This window comes from Poromitra crassiceps (assembly GCF_964638095.1).
Source record: "Poromitra crassiceps genome assembly, chromosome: 6".
In the NCBI taxonomy this organism is placed as follows: Eukaryota; Metazoa; Chordata; class Actinopteri; order Beryciformes; family Melamphaidae; genus Poromitra; species Poromitra crassiceps.
In genome coordinates, this window is record NC_139627.1 from 27,625,053 (window position 1) to 27,651,115 (window position 26,063).

The 26,063-nt window shown below is 44.0% G+C and overlaps 1 protein-coding gene across 1 annotated transcript; it reads left to right on the forward strand.

Moving 5' to 3' along the window:
• The first annotated feature begins 630 nt into the window (after positions 1 to 630).
• gatd3 (glutamine amidotransferase class 1 domain containing 3) lies at positions 631 to 6,821 on the forward strand. Its single transcript, XM_083639513.1, has 7 exons — positions 631 to 757; positions 2,098 to 2,150; positions 2,753 to 2,863; positions 3,276 to 3,395; positions 3,593 to 3,685; positions 5,481 to 5,636; positions 6,171 to 6,821. Exons 1-7 carry the CDS (start codon positions 656 to 658, stop codon positions 6,298 to 6,300), a joined length of 765 nt encoding a protein of 254 aa, XP_083495639.1. The 5' UTR covers positions 631 to 655; the 3' UTR covers positions 6,301 to 6,821.
• The last annotated feature ends 19,242 nt before the right edge of the window (positions 6,822 to 26,063 follow it).

The following is a 26,063-nucleotide window of genomic DNA, read 5'->3' on the forward strand; positions in this document are numbered from 1 at the left end:
GTCATCCTGCCTGCTTCCGGCCTAGAGCCCGCCCTAGACAGGAAACAACAGCGGAAATAGCTTGTTAACTTGACAATTAGACACAACGAATCAGAAAATAAAACGGCAAACAACAAAACAAAAGATGGACGTACCGAACGAAGTTTTTGAAGAAGTTCTTGTAGAAACATTGCGGATTCACAATCTCACATATTTTAAGCCAATACAGAAGCTTTACTTTTCAAACAAATGGCCAGTTGATGGAATAGTTAACGCTATAACGCTAGTTGTGTCTGTCCGCTGTTGTCGATAATGGAGGATCGAGTACAACAGTTGAAGCATCTCTGCTGCCTGTGCTGGGAAAGACATGGAGATTGATCATAATTTAAGATTTCACATGGCGAGTACTCCATTGTCTTTGGCTCTCCAGAAACCTTCCTCGGCAGTTACTAGAAATGTGCTAACGCTACTTGTGTTGTTGTCCTTTTCAGGCTCTAGCTAACGTAACCTCACCGCGTCAAGCTAACGGCAACAAAGTTTTTTGGCGCACTTATTTCCGGTGTTGTTTCCAGTTCCTTGGTTTACGCCCCCCATGACAAAAAGCGGGATGCCCAGACTGTACTGTCCCTGCTGTAGTGACGTGTTGTCAGCTGTCACGCGTTTCTTTCTGTGGAAAATGTTCACGTTCAGATCAACAGCGTTTACAACAATGCAATACCTGGCCAAAACACGAGCTTTCCACACAGGGGGCCGTGTCTGCGGAGCTAAAGTGGCGGTTGTAAGTATGGAAGCCTGCACTAAGTTATATCTGCTGCGTAGCTTAGCTTATTAGCTCCCCCTGCCCTTCTTCCTGGTATGGGGAGAACGCCGTGCTAAAATCCCTTTAAAAAATCTGTCCATTTAATGTGGCCTTTTATATAACGTTACATAACCCAGTCCATACCCCATAAATTAGTCAACTGTGTGTAAACAAACCACGCGTCATTATTATCGTCTCCACCAGTGTTCCCCATGTAATACAACAATTTCCCACTAGATGGTGGATGTACTCCACAGTTTAATCTGTGAATGTCTTTCACTTTCCTGATGCAAACTTGAGTCTGCAGTGCTCACTCAGTAGTGTCTGCACTGGAATGCTGGTTGAGCAATCAAAGGTCTATCTTACAACTGTAATAACAATGCTACTTTTACAAGACTCATTGTCTGACTCTTATTCACATTTATAGACTCCTATTTTATCACTGAGTAATAAACACATGACAGCTCACGGCTGACAAAGTGACATAATGTCACCGGTCATCTGTCCATTACTATGTCATAATGAATATGTCATATTATATTCACTGCATAACTGCTAACTACTTTTTTGGGCACATATTTAAAAAAAATACAGAAACGAGAAATTAACCCAAATAGTGAATGCAATAATGACATGGAAGTTTGTGTAAAAGCAGCAATTTGGATGAATATTCTGCAAATCAGAATCACTTTTATTGCCACAATATGTAAAGATTACATACGAGGAATTTGTCTTAGAGTAAGTATGCAGCCTAGCGGTCATATCAACATTTAGAAGATAAAAAGAAGATATCTAAAAGACAAAATCACAAAATTGCAGGTGCAGGTGCAGTCCAATATATACATGATATAAATACATAAAATACATAAAATAAATAAATATTGATATTAATATTGCATCAGAGTTTTCTGATATTTTTAGGAATGTTTTTCAGTCATTGGTTGGTAGACTTGCTTTGATAAAACTTAACCCTTTATATTTTGTTCACCAGTTAGTTGCGCGATCTTCTACCAAAATGCAATGTTACGGACGATAACTGTCAGTGAAGACCGTTAACCACTTTTAAAAGTTGATTTCATTTAAATAAGTGCTGCTTGTTGATTGCATGATGAAATTAAGAGTGTTCCTGTTGTATCTGAAGCTATCTTAAGTCATTAGTTTAGGGGTGTATACTATGACTTTCCTGTTAAACAAGGCCAAATTAGAGTGATTTCTTTTGTCTTTTTCGTTTCTTTTTTTTGGATGTGTGACATTCCCCTCTTACATATGGCAGCCTGCAAGCTGTCTGACTGTCTTTGGCTGTTTTGCATTTATAACAGGTGCTGTCAGGCTGCGGGGTGTTTGATGGCACAGAGATACATGAAGCGTCAGCGTGAGTTCTGCTCTCTTATCTCTCTTACTTGTCTTATATCCTTCCATGATGAACATTTACTCGGTAACCTATCACGTACTAACTGTAGCTCATAGGTAGAGTTGTTCCCATACCAGGCTCGGAAATGCCTCAGATACTGCCTGAAATGCTGGATCGGGTATCTGGTCTATGCTCCAATCCGATACCTTGTAATTTATTAGCCCAGATAAAAAGTAGTTTCACCTGGATCAAACAAAGTTTTTTCTGAAATCAAAGGGTTTAACCTGAGCCAGGCCATACAACAATGATAGAGAGTAATCATATCACATCCATACAGGGTTAGTAGTAAAAAAAAACAAAAAAACACACACACAATATGATTAATAATATTTCTTAAAGGCACAGGTATCGGTACTTGGTATCGGCCGATGCGCTACTTCAGCTATTGGAATCGGTGTCAGGAAGGAAAAAATGGTATCGGAACATCTCTACTCATAGGCCTACAGTAGTCTGCTGCATTGACTATTCTATTCTATTCTATTATACTGATTTGTGTGTGTGTGTGTGTGTGTGTGTGTGTGTGTGTGTGTGTGTGTGTGTGTGTGTGTGTGTGTGTGTGTCAGGATCCTGGTACACCTTAGCCGAAGTGGAGCTGAAGTTCAGATGTTTGCTCCTGATGTGACCCAGATGCACGTGGTCGACCACAGCAAGGGCCAACCTGTAGATGAGTCTAGGTCAGACGCCCTTATCGGCTCTCTCTAAACTAACAGCATCACATTGGTTGTTGAAGCTTCCATTCCCAAGGGTGGAAATTAACTGAAATAATTACTCCCATACTAGCGTGTTTATTTGCAAGTGAACGGCCATTTTTCTTCATGAGATGGTAAACTGTACACTGGGGCAGTGCCCATATTAGCCAACGATTAGCCACAATATCAGATGTCAATGGCGGTTTTCAGTTCCGCTACTTATTACAGTGTAAAAAACAAAACATACTTGAGGATCATCATCTCATATCATTAGCGTGGCCGCGTAGCTTCACCACATTTTGACTAATCAAGTTATTTTGACTCACGGGAGTAACTGACAGTGACACAATGAATCAATCCACCCAATCAAATTAATGGTTGCTCATCTTTCTACCAGGAATGTGTTGTCGGAGTCGGCACGTATTGCCCGTGGCAACATCGCAGACTTGGCTAAGCTCAGTGTCAGCGACCATGATGCCATCATCTTCCCAGGAGGCTTTGGGGCGGCCAAAAATCTGTAGGTGGAGCAGCTTGTATTTTAATTTAATTTCTTTTAATGAGCCCACAGGTATGTGAAATGCATCATAAGGTATTGCCCTGTAGCATTACTGCTTCATTCTCTTTAGAAATGTCACGCGAGTAGCCAACTGAGTGCTCATTTATGGAGCAATGCAATTACTGAGCTTTAATTGCATTGTTTTGATTGCTTATTAGGTCAACATTTGCTGTGGATGGGCCAGACTGCAAAGTGAACAAAGATGTAGAGCGTGTTTTGAAGGACTTTCACAAAGCAGGTAAACCCATTGGGTAAGTAACATGAGAGGAGGATTGACAGTATTAAAGAGGTGGTCTATCTCTGCAAATCACTGAACTGTAAACTAGGGATGCACCCATATATCGGGGGTCATCCCTATGTTCCCCGGGTCCTATGTTCCCCGGGTCCTATGTTCCCCGTTTTTCCCAAATGGTGTCCACCCGCTATGCCGACCACCCGCAATGCCGACCTTAGGTTTAGGCGTGGGGGTGGGAGAGGTTAGGTTTTGGGTTAGGGTCTGGGGGAGGTTAGGTTTAGGCATGGGGGGAGGTTAGGTTTGGCGTGGGGGCTGGGAGAGGTTAGTGAAAAACGGGGAATATAGAACCCGGGGAACATAGAACCCGGGGAACATAGACATGATCCCATATATCGGCCGTATATCGTAGAGAGCTGCAAGCCCGAGGGTACCCTCGCGGGCCCCTCGGGCCTGGCCAATACGGGCCGGGGCCGGGCTTTAAATTTGTACGTTTTAATTAATAAGTCCGGGCCGGTCCGGGGTCGGGCCCGTTTCAATAATTAAATTAAATAACGTTGTATTACTCGCTTAATTTTACACAGCAGAGCACAGTCAGACAGAGAGGAGGAGTGCACAGACACTCCCCCAGCCACACAGTCACACACAGACGTTAAGTCACGTGACGTTAGTCGGCCATTCATACTCATGTCATGACATGTAGCTTTCCGCTCAGTCAGCGACAGAGAGCTGCTGTGTCAGTGTGTAAAAAACAACAAAACAAGCCATGTGTGCCGTGTCCGTCCATGTACAGCGGACAGCTCCCGAACAGAGAGAGAGAGAGAGAGAGAGAGAGAGAGAGAGAGAGAGAGAGAGAGAGAGAGAGAGAGAGAGAGAGAGAGAGAGAGAGAGAGAGAGAGAGAGAGAGAGAGAGAGAGAGAGAGAGAGAGAGAGAGAGAGAGAGAGAGAGAGAGAGAGAGAGTCAAATAGAGAGACAGGCAGAGAGGCTGCAGGAGCAGGACGGCCGCGCCGCAGCACACATCTGGGGAACAGAGAGAGAGGGAGAGATGTGTCATTATATCATATTGGCTTCGGGCCTCCCAGCGGGCTCGGTCCAATTAATGTCATAACTCATCCGGGCCGGGCACGGGCCTGCATGTCACGTGCCGGGGAGGGCTCGGGCCGAGATTTCAGGACCGCGCAGCTCTCTAGTATATCGGTATCGGCTGATATTCGCCTTGTTGACTGCAATCGGCCATCGGCAAAAAAAGATGCTGTTCACCAATATTTTTAGCATTATATTTATCAGTTTGTTCACATAATTTGTTGTTTGTTTGTTTCATAATTACATTACAGTATGATTGAATTTGTGCGCATTCAAAGATAGTGTGATGAAGGTCTCAAAAGACTTTAAAACAATTAAGTTATTTGTTTATAATGACGATTTCTTTGTTTTCCTGTCAAAAAAGGCGTAAGAAAACATCGGTATTGGCTATCGGTCAAATTGTTATTTTAAACATCGGTATCGGCCCAGAATTTTGCAATCGGGTTAGGGTACTACTACTACTACTACTACTGTAAACTAGAGCTCGACCGATATATCCATCGACCGATATTATCGGTCTATCACAGATATACTGTATTGGTATCGACGTATTTGTAGTTATTTATGATTAAATTCCCAGTTAAGTTTACTGTTTCAGTGTAGTGTTCAAATGCGACCTCTTGGGGGCTGGGTTATTTTTTGCTACAATCAATTTGACTCGCTTGAATTGCTTTCACCGTTATTTCTGTCAGGTTATGCTGCATCTCCCAGTCACATGTGTTTCTGTCAGGCTGTGCTGCATCTCCCCTGTCCTGGTGGCTAAACTTCTCCCGGGGGTAGAGGTCACGGTGGGCCATGAGGAGGAAGAAGGCGGCAAGTGGCCCTATGCTGGCACTGCCCAGGCTATCAAGGCTCTGGGGGCCAAACATTGTGTCAAGGACGTGACCATATCCTTTCACTCAATGTTTCAATTTGGCTGATTTTGGATCAGATTTGTGGATTTGCAAACTCTTACAGTGTTAGATGTCATCAGTCTGTTATCAGTGTGTGATGTTTTAGATAGCTGAAAGATGGGGGGGGGAGGGGGTCAGCTATCAAAAACTCCATTGTAACTGCTGGAAATATAATGTGAGGTCATGCTATCTTCGTTGGCCAGTTATCCATGAGAATAAGAAAAACTACACCACCAAACAACAAAATGGGCTCAGAAATACAAGGTACACTGGATTTTTTGTTGTTTTATGTTTTAGGGTGGATTCTTCCTTTAGTATGGCTGCGCTCTGTTAATGCCATGTACTGCCACAAAGGGTATGAGTCAAGGTTATTTAAAATGCTCATAGCATTTTCCATGAAAGCATTGGGTGTGTTTTAACAGTGCCCACTTAATTTGAGCATGTCGTCCAGATAGTGATGATGATGATGTTATTATAGGCGAGCTATAACAATTATTGTCCAAAAGATCCTTAACTGTTGTGCATCACGAGGCCCATGTAGACCTTAAGAACAAGGTCGTAACATCTCCAGCCTTCATGTGTGAAACTAAGCTGCACCTGATCTTTGATGGCATCGGGGCCATGGTCAACAATGTCCTGAAACTCGGTGGCAAGTGAGATCCACCTGTCTGCTGTCCATCCTACATGTTAAAAGAAGCAACATCATCAAACTTCATCACCACTAAACTCTGTGATACCTTTGTGTTTAGCTTGGTGTCTTCACATCAAATTGTGTTTATCTGCTGCAGCTTCTTGAGGCAGTTGCAGAAATTGTCTTGAGGGCTATGGTATATTTTGGTACACAATAGACAATGAGAATCACACTTTCTATTGAGCTATGCTTGTGTTTTTCTGTGGAAAGTATAGTAATCAGAAATGTATTTCATTTTGACTAAGCACTAGAGAAGACAGAAGCACTACCAGTTCCTGTTATACAGTAGAGGGCACCATAGGACAAGCATTTGGTGAGTCGTTCATGATGAATCAGTTCACCATTGTTTTTGTAGCACTGTAAATATTTCATCACACACATGCTGTTTAAAATAAATGATTAATTTGTGATGAAAAGGTACTTTTGTATTTAGATATGCTCCCTTAAATTACAGAATATTGCTGTTTGTGCCAATAAAATGCTGTGGAATATCCTTGTTTGTTTGACCTCTTCTGCATGAGGGAACATTTTGGTATAATATGGGATTAGAATATTACCCTGCCTCTTTACTATATGTGTGTAGTATATGAGATCTGAAAGAGTGTGTGTCATGCCAAGTTTGCATTAACCCAATTCTCACGAAAATGAGTCTCAGAGCATGTTTGGCTATTGGCCTACTCTAGTGTTGCTTCCTTAAAGGAGAATTTCGTTTTTTTTTAACCTGGACCCATCTCCTGGCAATAATTATGATTTGGCCACTCACCCAGCGATGTTCGTGGCGTTTCTGGCCGTCCTAGCGTTGTTTTGAGATCAATAGCGTCCAAGTCAGTTGTAAAATGGAGCTGATTTGGGGCCAAGTGAGCCTGTCTTTCCTGCATCTAAATAGCTATTTTTATTCCCGTTTTCGCCACATATTGTAATAATGTGATCCCTCAACATCCACCAGAGTGATATTTCGCCCCAGGCCATTTCCTGGACTTTCACAGGGATCAAATTACCTCAAACGTGATCTCGGTCACCAAGTCTCGTGAAGTCCCGCGATACTTTCCTGCCGGCTGGCCAACTACAGGTACACGCTTTGCGGTGGTGGTTTTAGTGTAACCTATGTGGGGTTTGGCATAACCTATGTGGGATTCGAAATAACGAAGGTTATGCCAAACCCCACATAAAAAATAAATTGGAGGGCCCCTTCACCCCAAGGGCCCCGGGCAGCGTTGCCAGACGTACGATAATTATCGTATTTGTACGATAACTTCGACCTCTGTACGATGTACGATCAATAATCCCAAAATCCCCCAAATGTACGATAATTTCATCATTTTGTGACACTTAGACGAATCCTACGTCTATCACTCTATCTGTTTATACAATCATCTCTTCAAACAACATATTTGCAGCCAATACGTGCAGGGTGTTTTGTTGTTGTTGCAACGCAGGCTGAGATCACAGTGTTGAAAGATCATGCCAAGTCCAAAAAGTAGCCTGTGATCAGCCGCAGTCCCCCCGACTTTGGGGGTATTAGGGGGGGGTTTGAAGTATTAGTAAAGTTATAAGCGAAGATCGATTCACAAGGATCTGACAGCTGTCTCCGCCATTTTTTTTTTCTACGTTGTCATTTGAGGTAGCCTAAGCCTTATTATTACTCTCTTAGTAAGAGAGTTGCCATGGCAACCAATAACCCATGGCCATGGGTTATTGAACTCGGTTACTGGAATTATACAATGGCTGTGAACCAATCAGATTGCTTGATTTGAGAGAGCCGTTTTGTGCTCTCTCAAATCAAGCAATCTGATTGGTTCACAGCCATTGTATAATTCCAGTAACCGAGTTCAATAACCCATGGCCATGGGTTATTGGTTGCCATGGCAACTCTCTTACTAAAAGGCTCGAGCTCCGTGTTGGGCTTTCCAGAAAGCTCTCAGCGTCTCAGCAAGCGCCAGGATTGGCCAATGTCAACTTCAGTCTCCAGAACGATCCAATCAAATCACCCGCACGTCTATCTTCTTGCTAGAGGTCCCGCCTTACAGTAGTGTCAAAACAAAAAGCTACTCGCTTGCAGCCAGACGCATGATGGCGCAACTCTCTTGGCTTTGGTTACCTCAAAAACAAAATGGCGGAGACAACTTTCAGATCCTTGTGAATCGATCTTCGCTTATAACTTTACTAATACTTCGCAGAAAATGATGTTTTGTACAAGAATAGACGCGGGCTAATGTCTTAACCCCTCTCTCGCGCACCCTCACTCTTAACCCCGCATTTCTAAATAAGACGTAACGTTACTTGGTGTAGGCATATGGCTCTGGTGTAGGGCTATGCAAAACCTCTCAGCAAGCGCCAGGATTGGCCAATGTCGACTTCAGTCTCCAGAACGATCCAATCAAATCACCCGCACGTCTATCTTCTTGCTAGAGGTCCCGCCTTACAGTAGTGTTTCAACTGACTCTATCAGAATAAAATGCCAGTCGGACTTATAGTATTATTATTATTATATTATTATACTTGGAAACCGTTTTATAAAAGCAATATAGCACTCGAGCTGCGTGGTGTTGTGGAATATATCCCGCTGATAAGCTGTTATCACACTCGGCCTGCGGCCTCGTGGGATAACAGCTTATCAGCGGGATATATTCACCACAACACACTTGCTCTCGTGATATATTGCTTAATTAACTAATGACTACCTACTCATTAACTATGATTAATTGACTAATGCCAAATTTTTCATTAGCTACTCATTAACTGGCTATTAGTTAATGGTTAGTTTACTAGTAACTACTATAGTATTTGTGTACGTTATTGTAAAGTGTTACCCAGTTTTCAGTTGATTTGGAGCATCTAGACAGCATATAACCAGGTCAATTTCAAACACTATCACTCTAATTCTTTTCAAACCTGGCCTAGATTACAAAGGGGACATTGGACTCTCATTATGGCACAGTGGCTGATTTGTGAAACATATCGCTGATTTGTGAAAATGCTATGATTGCAGTTTTCAGCTGATTTGGAGCATCTAGCCACACTTGCGCGTTATTTGACGCGTGCTGACGCTGCTGCCCATTCACTTTGTATAGACCAAATCACCGTGACGTCACCATGTAAACAAATTTACTTCCGGGTACCACTTGGGGAAGGCGGCAGGTTTAAATGTGCGTGTTGTCAAATAAATGCTGTCAAACCCTCTCGTTGTTTTCGGCCGACTACTTTCAATTTAATTGGTTAAACGGTTGGTAAACATGCTTGTCCGACGTATCTAGCCTTTCTTCTGTGTTTGTTTTATGTAGTGTTAGCTAGCTATAACGTTTGTTTGTCTGTCAAACTCGCTGTTTTGCAGACTCATTAACGTAGAAGAGCCTGGTGACGCGAGGTTACGTTAACGTTACAAACAGAGCTACTGACGCCACGTTAATTTAATTTAGCGTCAAGTCTACTCTGGTCTGGTCCAACAGGTAAATTAGCTAGTCTGGTCGTTAGTGAAAGTGTTGTTATGAATGATATTAAACAACAACACAACACGGACGAACCATTTTTGTCTTCTTTGTCTGTTTTTGTCTTCAACACGTCAGTTTGTGCCGTCCACCGCCATTATAATGTGTGGACCTCAGGGGTACCCGGAAGTAAATGTAAACATCCCGCTGATTTGGTCTGACGCCTCGCGAAGCATGCTGGGATACCAGACGATGCGTAGCAGGCTTGTGAAGCGACAGTGGGCAACAGAGGGGGCGGGGTGGAGTTTGACAAAGTTCAAAGCTAGCCAATTGAGCTCGTCCTAGGACCTACCCTACCCTTCCTGTCCTCTTCCACTTCCTCTCTACCACCATAGTCTGGGCACCTTCCACCCCGCTTTTTGTCATGGGGGCGTAAACCCCGGACCCAGAATTAACACCGGATGGCAATGCGCCTAACAACGTCTTTGTTGCCGTTAGCTTGACGCGGTGATGTTACCTAAACTAGAGTCTGATCAAAACAAAGCTAGCGTTACATAAAACAAAACGTTTATGCAATATGGCATCTCCGCCACCACCGCCTGACACACCGGTCAAAACGGTGAAAGAGGATTCTGATACTTGGGTCAAATTGTCAAGTTAACGTGAAAGTTGACGAGCTAGAAACGCTGCCATCCGGTCTAGGGCGGGCTCTAGGCGGGAACCAGTAGGGTGACAAAACCAATTGTGGGCGGGAGCCAGGCTCTTTCTCGCCGAGAAGAGCCTGGTGACGCGAGGTTACTACCACCAAAGAAGCAAAGTAAAGCTTCTGGCATACTCTTCGCGCACGCGCTGGAGGCGGGGCTCAGAGGAGGGCGCGCGCACTCTGCGCGGGCCAAAACAGAACATACTCAGTGCGCAGCTCCAGGCTCCAGGCAGTCTGAATGAAATTGAATGTAACGTTCCCAATTATATGTATTAAATTATAAAAAACGACCCCTCCACATTTGGGAAGGCTAAGCCACACAACTAGTTCGTTATAATCGAACAGCATGCTTTGAAGGCGACTTTACGACGGTGAGGACTCAATCACAGCAGATATCCGCTGATAGCCTACCACGGAGATCTCAGGCACAGGCAGCAAAACCGACGCGCTGATAGAAAAATCTCCATGGACGCGCCGCGCTGCGCTCAGGCCTCGCCCCCCGACACGCCCCGTGCGATGTCGTCATAATCGCCGTGCGCCCTATGCGCTTGGCTGGGCGCGAAGAGTATGCCAGCAGCTTAATGACGCGCAAGTGTGGCTGCACCAGTGGGTAAGTCGCCTGGGCTTCCACGTCGCAGGTGCTAGGCTCAAATCCAGCTTGCGGATGCTGTTTTTCTTTTTTTTTTACCTCGCATAAATAGTTAAATTTGGACATAACACTGCCATATACGGTTTAGAAAGTAATATTAACATAAAAATAATGAAATTGCGTGCAGAGGACTGTTTACAGTACAGTAGGCTACTGTAGTAGTAGGCTACAGTAAACAGTCCTCTGTCAGTACACTGTATAAGCCAACCTGTTTCCAACATTGTGGGAACGTGATGCCACCGCACCGGCCATAATGACGTGCGCCCGTGGTTGGCTCCCAACGTTCTGCCACGGTTGCCACCGTTAAAATCCACCGTTGATCCACTGCTGTGCCAACGTGTCATTGCTATCTGGGTACAATGGCTCTGAGTGTGAAGGCCTAAGAACGTAAAATATCGCTGGACTCAAGTAACTGTGATGTCATCAGTGAAGTCACTTGGGCAATGACTGTTGATAGTCATGTCAATCATCGGTGGCATGATGATCAGTGGGAAGCAGGGATGCTGATGTCACAATGGCTCTGTGAGTGTGTGAAGGCCTAAAAACATAATAGGCTATGCTGGAGTGCCCACCATGGGTGTATTTGTTTTTCATTTCTTCCCACAGATTCATTCCAGACCCCTGGAAAGTGTTTTGGCAAATTTTGGAGGCGATCAGAGCCTTGCAACTCTGACAGACAACTCTCCAATTATAGTAGTAGGATTAGGTGCTGAGAATTCTCGCTTTCAAAATTAACTTTTCGACCAGAACTCTGTCCTAATTTCAAGAGCCCCCTGTATTCAATTTTGTAGCTATTGTTCTGATTGTGAGAATCCGTGGATAGGACTCTGCGATCGATATGAGACGATATCATATTATGATATCGCCTCATATCGATTGCAGAGTCCTGAATTGAATCGAAATAGTATCGTGGCAGACTTTTATATCAGCAAATATTGTATCGTCCAAATAATCTATATCGTATCGTGATGAAACTTGCGATTTACACCCCCATCGCTGATGTGACGAAAGTTGCGTTGAATATAAAAAAGGGTATTGAAAAACTATTGTCGTTGTCATATGTTGCTATTGACAAGTTCTCATGAAGTACTCATGAAGCTCCTTGAGATTTAGGAAAAGGGGGCTGTTCAGGATGGTTGGAAGACGGAGATCATCAGTTTACATGAAAGAAACATCAAATGGACAATCTTTTTCATTACTATCTTATTTTATTATTTTAAAACTGCCAGTCAATGTGAGGCTGCCTATTTTTCCGTGAATGTGAGATAACACTGAACTTTCTGTACATGCGTGACACTAGTAATGGTAACCTTTGCTTGTCATGTTTTGAATGCCATGCCACTTATGAAGTCCTGTGTTGCTCAGTGGGTATAGAGCAAATGATAGCCAGCATCAACACTAGGTGGTGCACACGTGCCACTGTTTACCTTGCAATACAGCCAAAGATCAAGGCACTAGAACACCTAAATGGATTGGAAGTTGGAAACCCTCATTTATTTTTGCTTGCACCTGTCTTACTTCCTGCCTTTTAGACACAAAATGGCTGCTAGTGAAAAAGGCCCATGGCATGCGATGCAAGCTACGCCTCCCATAGAGTCTGACAGCAATATGTAGCCCCTCCCCACCCCCAATGATTGTGCACTGTCAAAGATGGTTTGCACTCATGCACATGTGCATGACTGCTACAACCCGGCTCAAGGAAGTAACAAAGGAGGAGTCGCATGCCAAAGTAAAAGTTTCAACAATAATTTATTAACTAAACTGAGGGAAATAACTAGACGACTTCATTAAACAAAATAACATAACAATAGGTGCATCTGAGTACTCTGGGGCCAGGTGCACCCAATCAGCCTAAGGACCCCAACACCAGGCAAAGCAGGGCCAGGAGAGTGGGAGGGTCGTCATGCTGACATGGAGCTGAACCTTTGAGCCATTTAGCCACACATCTTGGCCAGCCACAGTATCCCTTGACTGCCCCCTTGGTGGAGCCCCTCAAACAGGATTAGTCACAGATCCAGACCTGTGGTCTGATCTGATGCACATATGGTACCACGCTACACCAAGAGGCCTGATGCACATATGGTACCACGCTACACCAATCACTGCACAAAATATGCACAAAGATCATTTCCTCAAGGTCCATCCTGTTCTTTTAAAATATAAAGGCACGTGTAGAACACACTGTGTCCTCAAGATGTGGGGGTTTCTTAATTCTTCTCCCCAGGACACCTCGACTCCATTGGAATCCAGTGCCCCCTGAGCGGGCATGAGTGGATCCAGCCTCCTTGCACGCAGGGGATCGGCGGGGTGCGCTGCATTTGAAGCCATTCAGTCAGAAACAGTGGTTCTCAAAGTGGGGTCCGGGGATCCGAGGGGGTTCCAACTTCACCATTATTTCATACAAGAAGTTAACACCATTAGAGAATGTAGAAGAATGACTTTGGATCATGGCTTCCTGTTATCTCTCTGCCTACAATACAGATAGTCATGGAATTCTGGACAAAATCATATTCTCATATTTGGTCCAAATGATAAATCTAATCAAATGGGTCCATGGCCCTAATGAGGACTAAATAGGGGTGCAAAAAGGTTGCGAATCACTAAATAAGATGAGGAGGTACTAATCTCTGTTGACACGGACCAGAGTCATTAATTGTAAAAGAGCTAGATAAACTAGACGTGTCAATATCACATGTTGGAAGTGGAACCTCCATGGAAAATAGTGCTTTTCTAAGCTTACATAGATACAAGCTGGCTACTAGTGATGGCTGGACCTGAGTGCCCATGCCTCCAAGCATGCACACACAAGTTCCAAATAATGTTCAACAGTATGTTAAACCCCAAGGTAACGTATGGTGCTGTGCCTACAGACGGTGTCGGTGCAATTTCGGCTTGGCTACAAGATTGGCTCGGGCACGCATTGTGATTGGCTGTACGGGATTATTAACGTGAGCAAAATGGCTGACAGTTTTAGATTAGCTAACAAGCTATGCTACTGATGTAATCAGACATGATGATGGACATTAAAAATATGAATCATACAAACATTCAAGTGTTACCGGACCATTTCTCATAAACATTAACCTTTAATTTTTGAAAATATATATTGTGAGAGTTTAACTTCATCTGTAGTTGTCGACTCCGAGCCGAGCACTTCCGGTAGGGCGAGCCGATGCTGTAGGCCGAGTAGATCCTGTACCTACACCGGCCCCAAAATACCATGATTTGATAGGAGATGCCTCAGGGTTAAAGAAATGCTAAAGAAATGTGTTAACATTGTGTGCACTTTAATAAACCTGTATGCACTTCAATAAATCTAGTAGGCTACAAATGTATGTAAATCCATCTCTCTATTTGACTCCCCTTTGTGGATCTCCTGTGGTTTCTATGACTATTTTTGATTGGGCAATTCTTGTTTGACCTTGCAGTATTGAGACAAGGAGAATAATTAGGCTATATAAGACATACAATAATATAAAAAAATATATATAATATGAATTAACCTATTTCAGAATTTATATGACAATATCACACTGTCAACAGGTGGATGCTTGATTCAGAATGCAGAATGAACTAATTACAGTATACCATGATGATTGAATACATCTTAAGGTCTTGGGAGGCCCATTTTCTGACCAGGACATGTATTTATTCTGTTCTCATGAGTTGTACTCTTTGGAAGGGGCATTCCCTGCTGCCCCCGAGCCCTCTTCAGCAGACCAGCAGAGCTAGGCAAACAAGACCTGGGGCTCAGTCAATTTGTCTGGACAAATGTGGGGATTTGGGGCCACTGTGAGCTCAATCCTCTGGTCTCTCACAGTCGGTCTATTCACCATTTCCCTTTGTCAGGTAAGTAACTTGAACTTGACATATCACATCAGACCAGGGAAATAGTACTGTAATTACAAGTATTTCTTCTTCATTTACGACTCCATTCTGTCCTTTCCGTTTGTTTCACGTTCCACATTATGAAATATGATTAAAAAATGTATTCAATTTACTTACCTCTTTTATTTATTTTACCAACTTTACACATTCTTTTTCTTAAATGTTCTCAGTGGGGTTCAGTGGCTGAGTGGGTCACTGTAGGACGGAAGGAGTGGCTGGAGAGCGGATGTGTGTGTGTGTGTGTGTGTGCGTGTGTGTGTGTGGGGGGGGGGGGGGGGGGGCGGTGCTGTGGCCCCAATGCCCCAAATCCCCCCCTGGTCAACAGAAAGCTGAGGCCGCATTAGTGCAAGTGGCTGAGACAATGTGAAAATGTGGCTGGGGCCAGGCGCTGCCTCAGGCCCGTCTTCCATCAGTGTGGCCCTCGGCATGCTGATCAGAGGATTAGGTCCTGCAGGCAGAATCCAGTCGAGAGGACGCTGAAGAAAGGAAAGGCATGCAAGGAAGGGAGGTGAGGGACATGCCTGTTCCACACACGCACACAGGGTCCATTGCAACCACTTGTCCCTGGCCCCTCTCCAAGAGAAAACATTGTTGTCCCAAAAGTCTTCTCCACCAGCCATTCACACCTGATTAGAACATAGGAAGACTATCTTCTGGACAGGCCGTTCTTACAAGGAAACCAAAACCGACAACATTGGTTGATTTTCAAGGGGATTAAAATGACCGATACGAATGCAACCTTTTGCGGTCGTGTAAGTACATGCATGCAGTGCATATGCCAGAGTCACATGCGCACGCACACACACACACACACACACTTCAAATGCACAAAAACAGGACACCCAATTAGCAGTGCACTGTAGATCCATTTGTAATCCTTAACAGTTTAACATCAAACTTGAACAAACTCAGAACTTTAACAATCGACTTTATTTGGATCCAAAGTAGGGCAACAATGAAAGATCCAAATATTTTTGATAAAACCAGACACTGGATGCACGCGCTTGTATCAGGGGGAAAAGGTAGCATAATGGTAGCTCAATCTAGCAAGTTCAGGCATTGCCATGAAAACATGTTCAGCACCCGAAACGTGTCTTCTCCACATGGAAAGGCTGCCTCTAGTGGCTGAGACTGAACAATATTTTTTGCATCAGCCTTTCACATCTCCCCAGCCTCCCCCAATTGCAGTCCATGATGGAGCACATGTTTGTGGATGTGCGCAGACTCCCAAACACAAGCACAATGAGTTAGCAGTTACATCCTGCTCGTAATATTTTCTACCAAGGGGCCAGGGCTGATATTTCACGAGTTTGGATGTGAAGCAAGTGTCCATGTACAAGTCAAATGAGCAGCCTATTTCAATGAGGATGACAAACTTTCTACTCACGTTCATGAAAACAATATCTGGGGTATTTGCGATACAGTGCAGCATGCTATTATCGATGCAAATGTGGTTAAACCAGTTCAGTTTTATTGTACTGTGTTTAGGTAGATTCATCTGTGTTGTCTTTGCAGCCCAACTGCAACTGCAGCCCATTGAAGCGCCATGTTTCTGTGTGGTTGGTTCCACCCTCAGATCAGGAGGCAGGTGGTCAGCAGAGAGGGCTGAACCAGTGCTAAATTAGGGGTGTTAGAAACCTGGTCCAAGAGAGCGTGCAGGCCTTGTCTTCAACATGACCCTTCCTGTGAGCCACACACACACACACACACACACTCATAAGACACGTTGTTAAGCTCAGCGAGGGGTCGCTGGCTCTTCTAGTGTTCGTCGTAGGGGGCCTTCCATGTGAGCAAAAGGTGGAAAGACAATTGCAGAAATGAAGCCTGTCCTCTAGTAAACTAAACTTGCATAATATGGAGAGAGAAGAATCAGCCAAAAAAAAAAACGTTCATTTTGATTTGTGCCATTTCACCGTTGCCTAATTGTTGCGTGGCTCTCCAGCCACTCCTTCCGTCCTACAGTGACCCACTCAGCCACTGAACCCCACTGAGAACATTTAAGAAAAAAAATGTGTAAAGTTGGTAAAATAAATGTGTGTGTGTGTGTGTGTGCGTGCGTGCGTGCGTGCGTGCGTGTGTGTGTGTGTGTGTGTGTGCACGTGTGTGCGCGCGCGCGTGTACGTGCTTAGGTACGTGTGTGTGTGTGTGTGTGTGTGTGTGTGTGTGTGTGCACGTGTGTGTGTGTGTATGTGTGTGTGTTTTGAGAGTTGCAGGGTGGGCAGACATGCTACAATATGGGCTTTAATTCAGACCAGAGCCTCTCTATCAAAAACGAGGGTGCAGAGCAATTAGCCCCGGGCAGGAGAGAGAGACAGAGGACAGAAAGACATGGAATAAGGGACTTGTAAATTTGACACATTAAAAGGCAGCCATGATTAGCATATGCTGTGTAGACTTTGGCTGTATTCACTGGATGTTTGCTACAGCACCATACCTCCCCCCACCCTGCACTCTCTGTCCATCATCCCCATCGCCACCTTTCAGTTGTAATCGTCCTATTTTGCCTCCTTTCTCATTGAGTCTCTATGGCATTTCTAATTGCCCTTGCCTTTTCATGCCACCTTGCTAATTGGCATGGATGGAGTTCGCCCAGCAGTCACTAAGTTAAAACAAATGAAGTTGAACAAGTTGATCTAGTAAGCAACTGAAATGTTGGACACCAGTTGGTATGGTCAACACCAATACTAACATTAGCTAATCGACTGTATTAGAACCAAGGATGAATGCAATAAAGTGTGTATAGCAGCATATGCCTGACAAAAAGCTATGGATGTAACATTTTATTTTTCACATTTCAATCTTATTTGTCTTATGTTATACGGTAACCCAGTTTCAGCCTGTTTTTAACAGGGAAAAGCAGAGACGGGAGACATTAGTGGTGTTCGTCATGCAGGCTCTTGTCTGTCTAAAGAACGCCCTCCTGTGGCGTAACTCGGAATTAGGATTTAAAGTCACAGTCTCCCATAAAGTCTGATTCACACATACAAAAATACATCAATAATTCAACACAAAATGTGACCATACATGTTGTGTGTGTCACATTGACAAATACATCACAATATATCGCAATGTTGTTGTTTTTTAATCGCAATAATATTGTATTGTGACTTAAGTATTGTGATAATATTGTAGGCCTATCCATAGCTTTCAAGGGGCGTTACGTGCTGCCGGGAACGCCCACCTGGCGGTCAAAAAAAAAACTTGTTCATTCCGCTGGCCGCCTCGACTAGTTTCTCACGCTGTGTTTGTTCAGCCAAAATGCCGGATACCTGTTATGCTATCGGTTGCACTAACCGACGAGGAGACACGCCTGGCTTGTGCTTTTACAGAATCCCGTCGGAGAAAGAAAACTCAGACAGGAGGAGGTTGTGGATTTGATTAGACGTGGTTCAGTCGCTGGGGAGGGCAAATGGCTTTTTTTCTACCATCAAAGTACACACGTTTTTGCGGCCAACATTTCATCAAAGGTAAGCTCAAGTAACGTTAACAGGGTATTTTAATCATTATTGTAACGTTACTTGAGCTTACCTTTGATGAAATGTTGGCCGCAAAGACGTGTGTACAAACGGCTGAACAAACACAGCGTGAGAAACTAGTCGACTCGGGTGGCAACGGAATGAACAAGTTTTTTTTTGACCGCCAGGTGTGCGTTCCCGGCAACACGTAATGCCCCTTGAAAGCTATGAATAGAGACAGTCCGCATGTCTGGGAACGCCCACAAAATGTTAAACGGCTGGCGCGCGAGTGGGGTAAAACTGCCGATATAGTCCTATCTCATGTGCTGACTCACCAAAAGACTGTGCTGCGGCTCTAAACTACAGGTTTGGGGGTTCTAGAGCAGAACACAAGACGTCTGCTCAGATGCACTGCGGTGGTTAAATCCAGTGGCGGCCGGCCACTAGAGGGCGCCAGGGCGCCCCCCCACCTACCCACATGGAGGGGAAAATAAAACTTATACTGTATATATATACGGTATATATATATATATATATTTTTTTTTTATGAGCGAGGTGAATATTAGATAGTGAGTATATGACCTGCAATAAATATGTAGATTCATAATGATCTACATGTGTACTGTTTTGGGTCAACTACTTTCTGCCACGGACACCGTCCGGGGACTTCCTGCTTCCACCAGTGCTGCAGCAGGATCTGTGTAAATTGCACATGCGCTGTTCGCTCTCAACACAAAGGGATTCCGGAGGGCTCTGGGTGCTGGTATCTAGCGATCAGGTGGAGGTGGGGCCAGGTAGAGCGACGGCAATGCATTCTTGACGGACTCTATATTTGCACGCACAAACGTGCTTTCCTCATAGGTAATGTAATGTAACTCATTCACATTCTGTTGGAAGTCTAATCTGTTGCCCATATTCAGAAGGTACTAGTAAGCTAGGCTACTACTTGCTTGATTTAGGGCTGGAGTGGATGATAATTCAATAGCCTATTATTGTTTGTTGTCTTTCAGTAGAATCATCGTGATGATATTGATATGAAGTTATTTTAATAGTGACATTTCTGCTGTCTAAATTGATGATGACAAGCAAATGTTACAAAAACTGATCAAATGAGGTATGGCAGGAATATTATTTGAAAATGTAAGGATTGTTTGACATCACCATTCAGTTCAATGAGATGAACACTGATTTTGCATATGTGAAAATGATATTGATATTGAGAATAATTCTTATGATTATCATATTGATTTCAACCCCATTGTCCAGGCCTATATTTGGTATAGCCCTCCCTGGACAAAAATGCATCAGCCGTTACTGGTTAAATCCCCGATCGTGTCTGCCTGGGCTGGGCTATCAGCTAAATTCTAACTTTGCTGAATGGATAGAACAGGGTTTTTTACCCCACCCTGACCACGCCCCAAGCCAGGCTGAGCCAGCTAACCTGCGTCTATTGTGGGCATTCCTAGAGAGCTTGTATGGGCGTTTCCAGACATGCGGACTGTCTCTATCATGTGTGTGTGTGTGTGTGTGTGGGGGGGGGTGATGGGGGGGGGGGTTGATCTCACCCCTAGTGATGGTGGGCACAATACAAATAGGGCCTACTTCTGGATGAAACGATTAAACAATGATAACATTTCTGATGGTTAGTATTACTGTTTCAAATTTGAATTAAACCATGTTACCGTGATTACACCGCTTTGAAAAACACCGTAAATACTATCCATCATCAACCAAACTTAGCAACAGACTCCCAGATGCAGGCGCGCAGCCTTGGTGAAATGGTTTTGTGAGTGTTTTGGGTCTAAGCTTTTAATATAAAACTTGGTGAAATGATTTCAATGAGTGTATCAATACTTTTTGAAAAATTTCAGCACATTTGAACAATACTATGATATTACTGATAACGTGATCATTTTGGTCACTATTGTGATATGAAATTGTCGTACCGTTTCATCGCTACCTACTACTGGACTGCTCTGAGGTTCATGCTGCTTGCTGTCTCTGCTGTGAGGCTGCAAAAGAGCAAAGTGAAAGCCCCGTGTGGCGCCTCCTGTGGCGCCTCCTCTATTGTGATGTGATCTCCTCATGCCAGCTTTCCCCTGTCACATTAGCACGCATCAACTCAGTCAGCAACACACAACCCACACAGCTCGGGCAGAGGAAGCCGCGGAAGTGATACTGAAAGCTGTAGTTCCTCGAATGTCCACTTGAGGCAGGCTCCAAAAGCGAGTCAATCCCCATAGACCCCCATGTTAAAATGCCCGTCTTTACAACAGGATTAAGTATGTTAATAGCCTGGTTCAAAACACAGTTTTGGGTAATATAGCTCATTTCACCTTTCATAGCAACACGGGCATTTCATTTTTATACAACAAACTCACAGTAAAATAGACAATAGAAAACACTATGGGCCCTATTGTCATACGGCGCTATCGTTTGCGCAGCCGTTTGCACACCTCTTATGCTATCTTCCCTGTGTCTTAAGCTATCGTCTGCCTCCACCATCCAGTTTTGCACTGGAATCTAAGCGCAGACACAGGTGTAGGCGTGGCCCAGGCATGTCCGTGCGCCTCTTAGGACTTTTCCCCTCAGAATTCTGACATTATGAATGCTGGCTTTTTTAAATCAGATTTCTGACTTCAATCTGATCATTCTTTTTGCCCTCAAAATTCTGACAGTTCTGACAATTCTGACATTATGACAGAATTCTGACTTTGACTGAACTAAAAAAAAAGGGAGGGGGGGATCACAAGTGGCCCTAATCCTCTTCGGTAGTTTTAAGTAGTGTGTGGTGTAAAAAAAAAAAAGGAGGGGGGGGGGGGGGGGGGGCGACACCATTTTAATTCCAGACGACCCCACTTGGGGTCATGACCCCAAGGTTGGGAACCACTGATTTCGGTATTTTGGGGAAAATAATGTTATGAAGAGATAGCTTTTGATCAGTGTGAGTGAGCCATTGGCTGGATCCAACATGTACTGCATCCTTCCCGTGCCAAGACTGGCCTTCAATCCCCCCTATCCCTCCTCTGCCTGGCCTGTCTCTCCCTCTCCCATCCTGTTTAGGCCAGCCCGGCCTGTCAGAGCAGCACAATGTCAGTCTATTAGTATGCTAATGAGGCCGTGGGCCGACAGGTGGCCTGCTAGACAGCTCAATTAAACTGCTCATTAAAGAGGAAAGCTAACGAACAGCCAGCCCAGTGCCAGTATATGGCTAACACACAATGATGTCACAGGCAACAAATTGCTGGGGAGTGAGAGTGTGTACATCTGTGTGTGTGTGTGTGTGTGTGTGTGTGTGTGTGTGTGTGTGTGTGCGTGCGCGCACCAAACATGCCTTCATAAAACATGAGTAAAGGTCCTGAAAATGAGCCTAAATTAGGATATGCACCAGCGCCTAAGATACCAATTTATTGTAGGGGGTGGTTAACTTCATGTGCTGATAACTGTGACAAAGCTACCACTTAGCAAAGGTTATCATACCAAAATATCATCTATGGACATGTACCTTTTCAAAAAATGTGACTAGATTTTGCCACCTTGAGTGATACCGATATCTGGTCTGGCCCATGGACTAATTGGTGTGATGGGTATACTGTATATACCACTCTCATACCATGTCTGTATCACTTAGGGTGTCCAGTCTATTTTTTATGTGTCTTTATTGAATGTTCCAAAACTGCATGCCAAGAATAGGCTAATGATTATTTCCACCCACCACTTATTTAATTTGGTTACTTCCATGTCAAAAGTTTGTAAGGAAAGTTTGTAAGGAACAAGGAACAAGGCAAGCAGATGAGCAGGGTTTAGCAAGCCCAGATTGCAGTGTTCAAAGAGGAAGGGGAAAAGAGGACAGGATGATGATATATATTATTAGATATATCGGAGTGGGAACAAGTTGGATAAACTGTCTAAACTAAAGGCTAAAGTGCAAATTATGCTCGAGCGAAATCGCCGGCGCTGACTGCGCCGAGGGGGTCGCCGCAGCTGGGCGTCCTATCGGCGCAGCTCGGCGGAGGGGGCGTGCAGCTTCTCGAAAATGTGACTCTGCGGCGTCAACTCCTTGTTGTGAGGAATGAGGAAATGCCATTTCCTCATTTAACGTGCTTGTAAAGCGTGCTAGCAAAGCCTTCTGCAGGCTCACCGGAATGAGTTTTGAAATGGAGGGACAATAAAATGTCCCCCCACCGACATGATTGCAAGTTCTTGGGAAACGACACGATAACGTTTTGGACGTGTACCGCAGCCAATGGGCAGAGTTAACGTTCGAGTATGCACAGTCTCGCTGTCGCCGCTCGGCGCGGCAAGGCTCAAGTTCAAGTTCAAGTAGTTTATTGTCATATGTATATTTAAGCAATATAGCACTCGAGCAGCGTGTGTTGTGGAATATATCCCGCTGATAAGCTGTTATCCCACTCGGCCGCAAACGGTTTCCAAGTATAATAATATAATAATAATAATACTATAAGTCCGACTGGCATTTTATTCTGATAGAGTCAGTTGAAACACTACTGTAAGGCGGGACCTCTAGCAAGAAGATAGACGTGCGGGTGATTTGATTGGATCGTTCTGGAGACTGAAGTCGACATTGGCCAATCCTGGCGCTTGCTGAGAGCTTTTTGCAAAGGCCGACAACAGAGCCGTATGCCGACACCAAGTAACGTTACGTCTTATTTAGAAATGCGGGGTTAAGAGTGAGGGCGCGCGAGAGAGGGGTTAAGACATTAGCCCGCGTCTATTCTTGTACAAAACATTATTTTCTGCGAAGTATTAGTAAAGTTATAAGCGAAGATCGATTCACAAGGATCTGAAAACTGTCTCCGCCATTTTGTTTTTGAGGTAACCAAAGCCTAAGAGAGTTGCGCCATCATGCGTCTGGCTGCAAGCGAGTAGCTTTTTGTTTTGACACTACTGTAAGGCGGGACCTCTAGCAAGAAGATAGACGTGCGGGTGATTTGATTGGATCGTTCTGGAGACTGAAGTTGACATTGGCCAATCCTGGCGCTTGCTGAGAAGCTGAGAGTTTTCTGGAAAGCCCAACACGGAGCTCGAGCGCAGGGCTGCCTTTTAGTAAGAGAGTTGCCATGGCAACCAATAACCCATGGCCATGGGTTATTGAACTCGGTTACTGGAATTATACAATGGCTGTGAACCAATCAGATTGCTTGATTTGAGAGAGCCGTTTTATAATACAATGTATAATACAATGAAATTCTTTATGCTCTGAGCACCCTCTTACATACACAAGGACATGGTCACAAAGACCGACAGAAAAAGGGTGTAGACCTACAGTACATAACTATGTAGGCTACACGTGATACAGACATGTCTGTACACAGTGCGTGTAGACATAACACAAACCACGATACAGTACAATACAATAATGGTGCACAACAAAGTGACAGTGCGTTGCAGTGTGTGTGAGTCAACTGTTCAGCAGCCTGACTGCCTGGGGGAAAAAGCTGTTACTGAGACGGGTGGTGTGTGATTTGATGCTCCGGTAGCATTTTTTGGAAGGGAGGAGTGAGAACAGGGTATGAGCGGGGTGGCTGGTGTCTTTGATAATGTTTTTGGCTTTCATTTTACAGCGAGTGGTGAAGATGTTATGGAGGTTTGGTAGATCTGTGCCAATGATTTTAGCTGCTGTCTTCACAGTCCTCTGCAGCAGTCTGCAGTCCTGGGCGGTCAGGTTGCCGTACCACACTGTGATACACCCTGTCAGAACACTTTCTATGGTACAGCGATAGAAATTCACAAGGCCTTTGGTGCTCAAGCCAAATTTCTTGAGGCGCCTCAGAAAGTACAGTCGCTGCTGTGCCTTCTTGAGGATGCACTTGGTGTTGAGAGACCATGTGAGTGTGTTTGTGATGTGTGTGCCCAGGAATTTAAAGCTGTCGACTATGTCGACAGATGACCCGTTGATGGAAATGGGGGTGTGAATGACTTTGGACTTTCTAAAGTCAACAATGATTTCTTTGGTCTTATTGGTGTTTAGAGAGAGGTTGTTGTTTTGGCACCATAGGGTTAGATCTTCTATTTCTCTCCTATAGGCCCTCTCATCACCGTCGGTTATTAATCCGATCACTGTGGTGTCATCCGCAAATTTTATGATGATGTTATTTCCAAATCTGGTGACACAGTCGAAGGTAAACAGAATGTACAGCAGAGGACTGAGGCAGCAGCCTTGGGGCGCGCCGGTTCTGGTGAAAATGATAGATGAACATCTATTACAAATGCGCACAGATTGTGGTCTGCCTGTCAGAAAGTCAAATAGCCAGTAACAGATGGCGAGTCAATAAACAGTAGTCTGACATAAGTGTTTTTCTTCTCAAGATGTACCAGGGCAGTGTGTAAAGCAAGAGCAATAGCGTCATCAACAGATCTCTTTGAACAGTAAGCAAACTGTAATGGATCAATGCTAACAGGAATAATGCTTTTTATATAAGATATAACCAGTTTTTCCAGGCACTTCATGATAACAGAAGTCAAAGCAACGGGGCGGTAATCGTTAAGGCAGGTGACAGGTTTTATCTTAGCAATGGGCACAATTATTTTAATACTAAATCTCTAAAATACTGTTGTTTATGCATATTTTCACATTACTTTGAAAATATATGCAGAGTAAATGGCAAAAGGAGATATACAAATCATTTCTGATGTATAATTTTGAAATTTCCATAGTTAAAAACCTGTCATTTGACACCAGAATCATCAAAATCGCCCTGGACAGTGAAATCCTATGGTAAAAATGGCTGAAATGGCAGCCATCTTTAAAATGGCAGCCATTTTGAAATTTTCATGGAATAAATCTGGCTTCTCTGTGGTCATAAATGTATGGTTTGATAACAAGATCATTCATATTGGAAAATTCTACCCAAAGTTGCCCCCAAAATAGTGTTTTCAGACTGGAAATGGCGGCCATCTTGGAAAAAAATAAAATTTCTGCGTGGCCAGTTACTTTTATCAAAATAACAGTCCACAAGGAGTATTTGTGCCAATTTTGGCGCTTCTTTCCGGAAGCGACCTATAGGTGCTGTTTTGAGCCCCACTAATTAGATCACAACAGTCGAATCTTAATGTTAATATTCTTCTAATCTGGCTTCAAGTGGGCAAAATGTTCTCCGCCGCCACACTATAGCATTGGGGGGGGGGGGGGGGGGGGGGGGGGGGGCATTGTGGCTTGTGTTGGCATGGGCACCCACTAGCAGAAACATAAATCGGTGCCTATGGCCTGAAGAAAATCTCGTCCAATCTAAACTGTGTTTGGATTAACCACCATTTTTAGCCAATATTCATAATGTAAAATTGTACTACTTGCAGCAGCCAGCAACAGGTCATCCTTTGAAATGGGATTTCACAAGTGAGTGAAAAGATTTAAAATAACAAGATTAATCAGCTTGGCAGAGCCCTGCTGGATCTGCTACCTCTGTCTACCTCTACCTCACTGTCTATATTTTGTCCAGCTTGACCTACATAAAGATTAAACTTCTTTTACTGCTACATATTATGAGATGACGTAAATAGCATCCTCACAGGGCCTACATGTTAATAGTTCTCTTTCTTTTTTTATAATAGTTTTTCAAATTTTTGAATAACAAAATAACAATATACA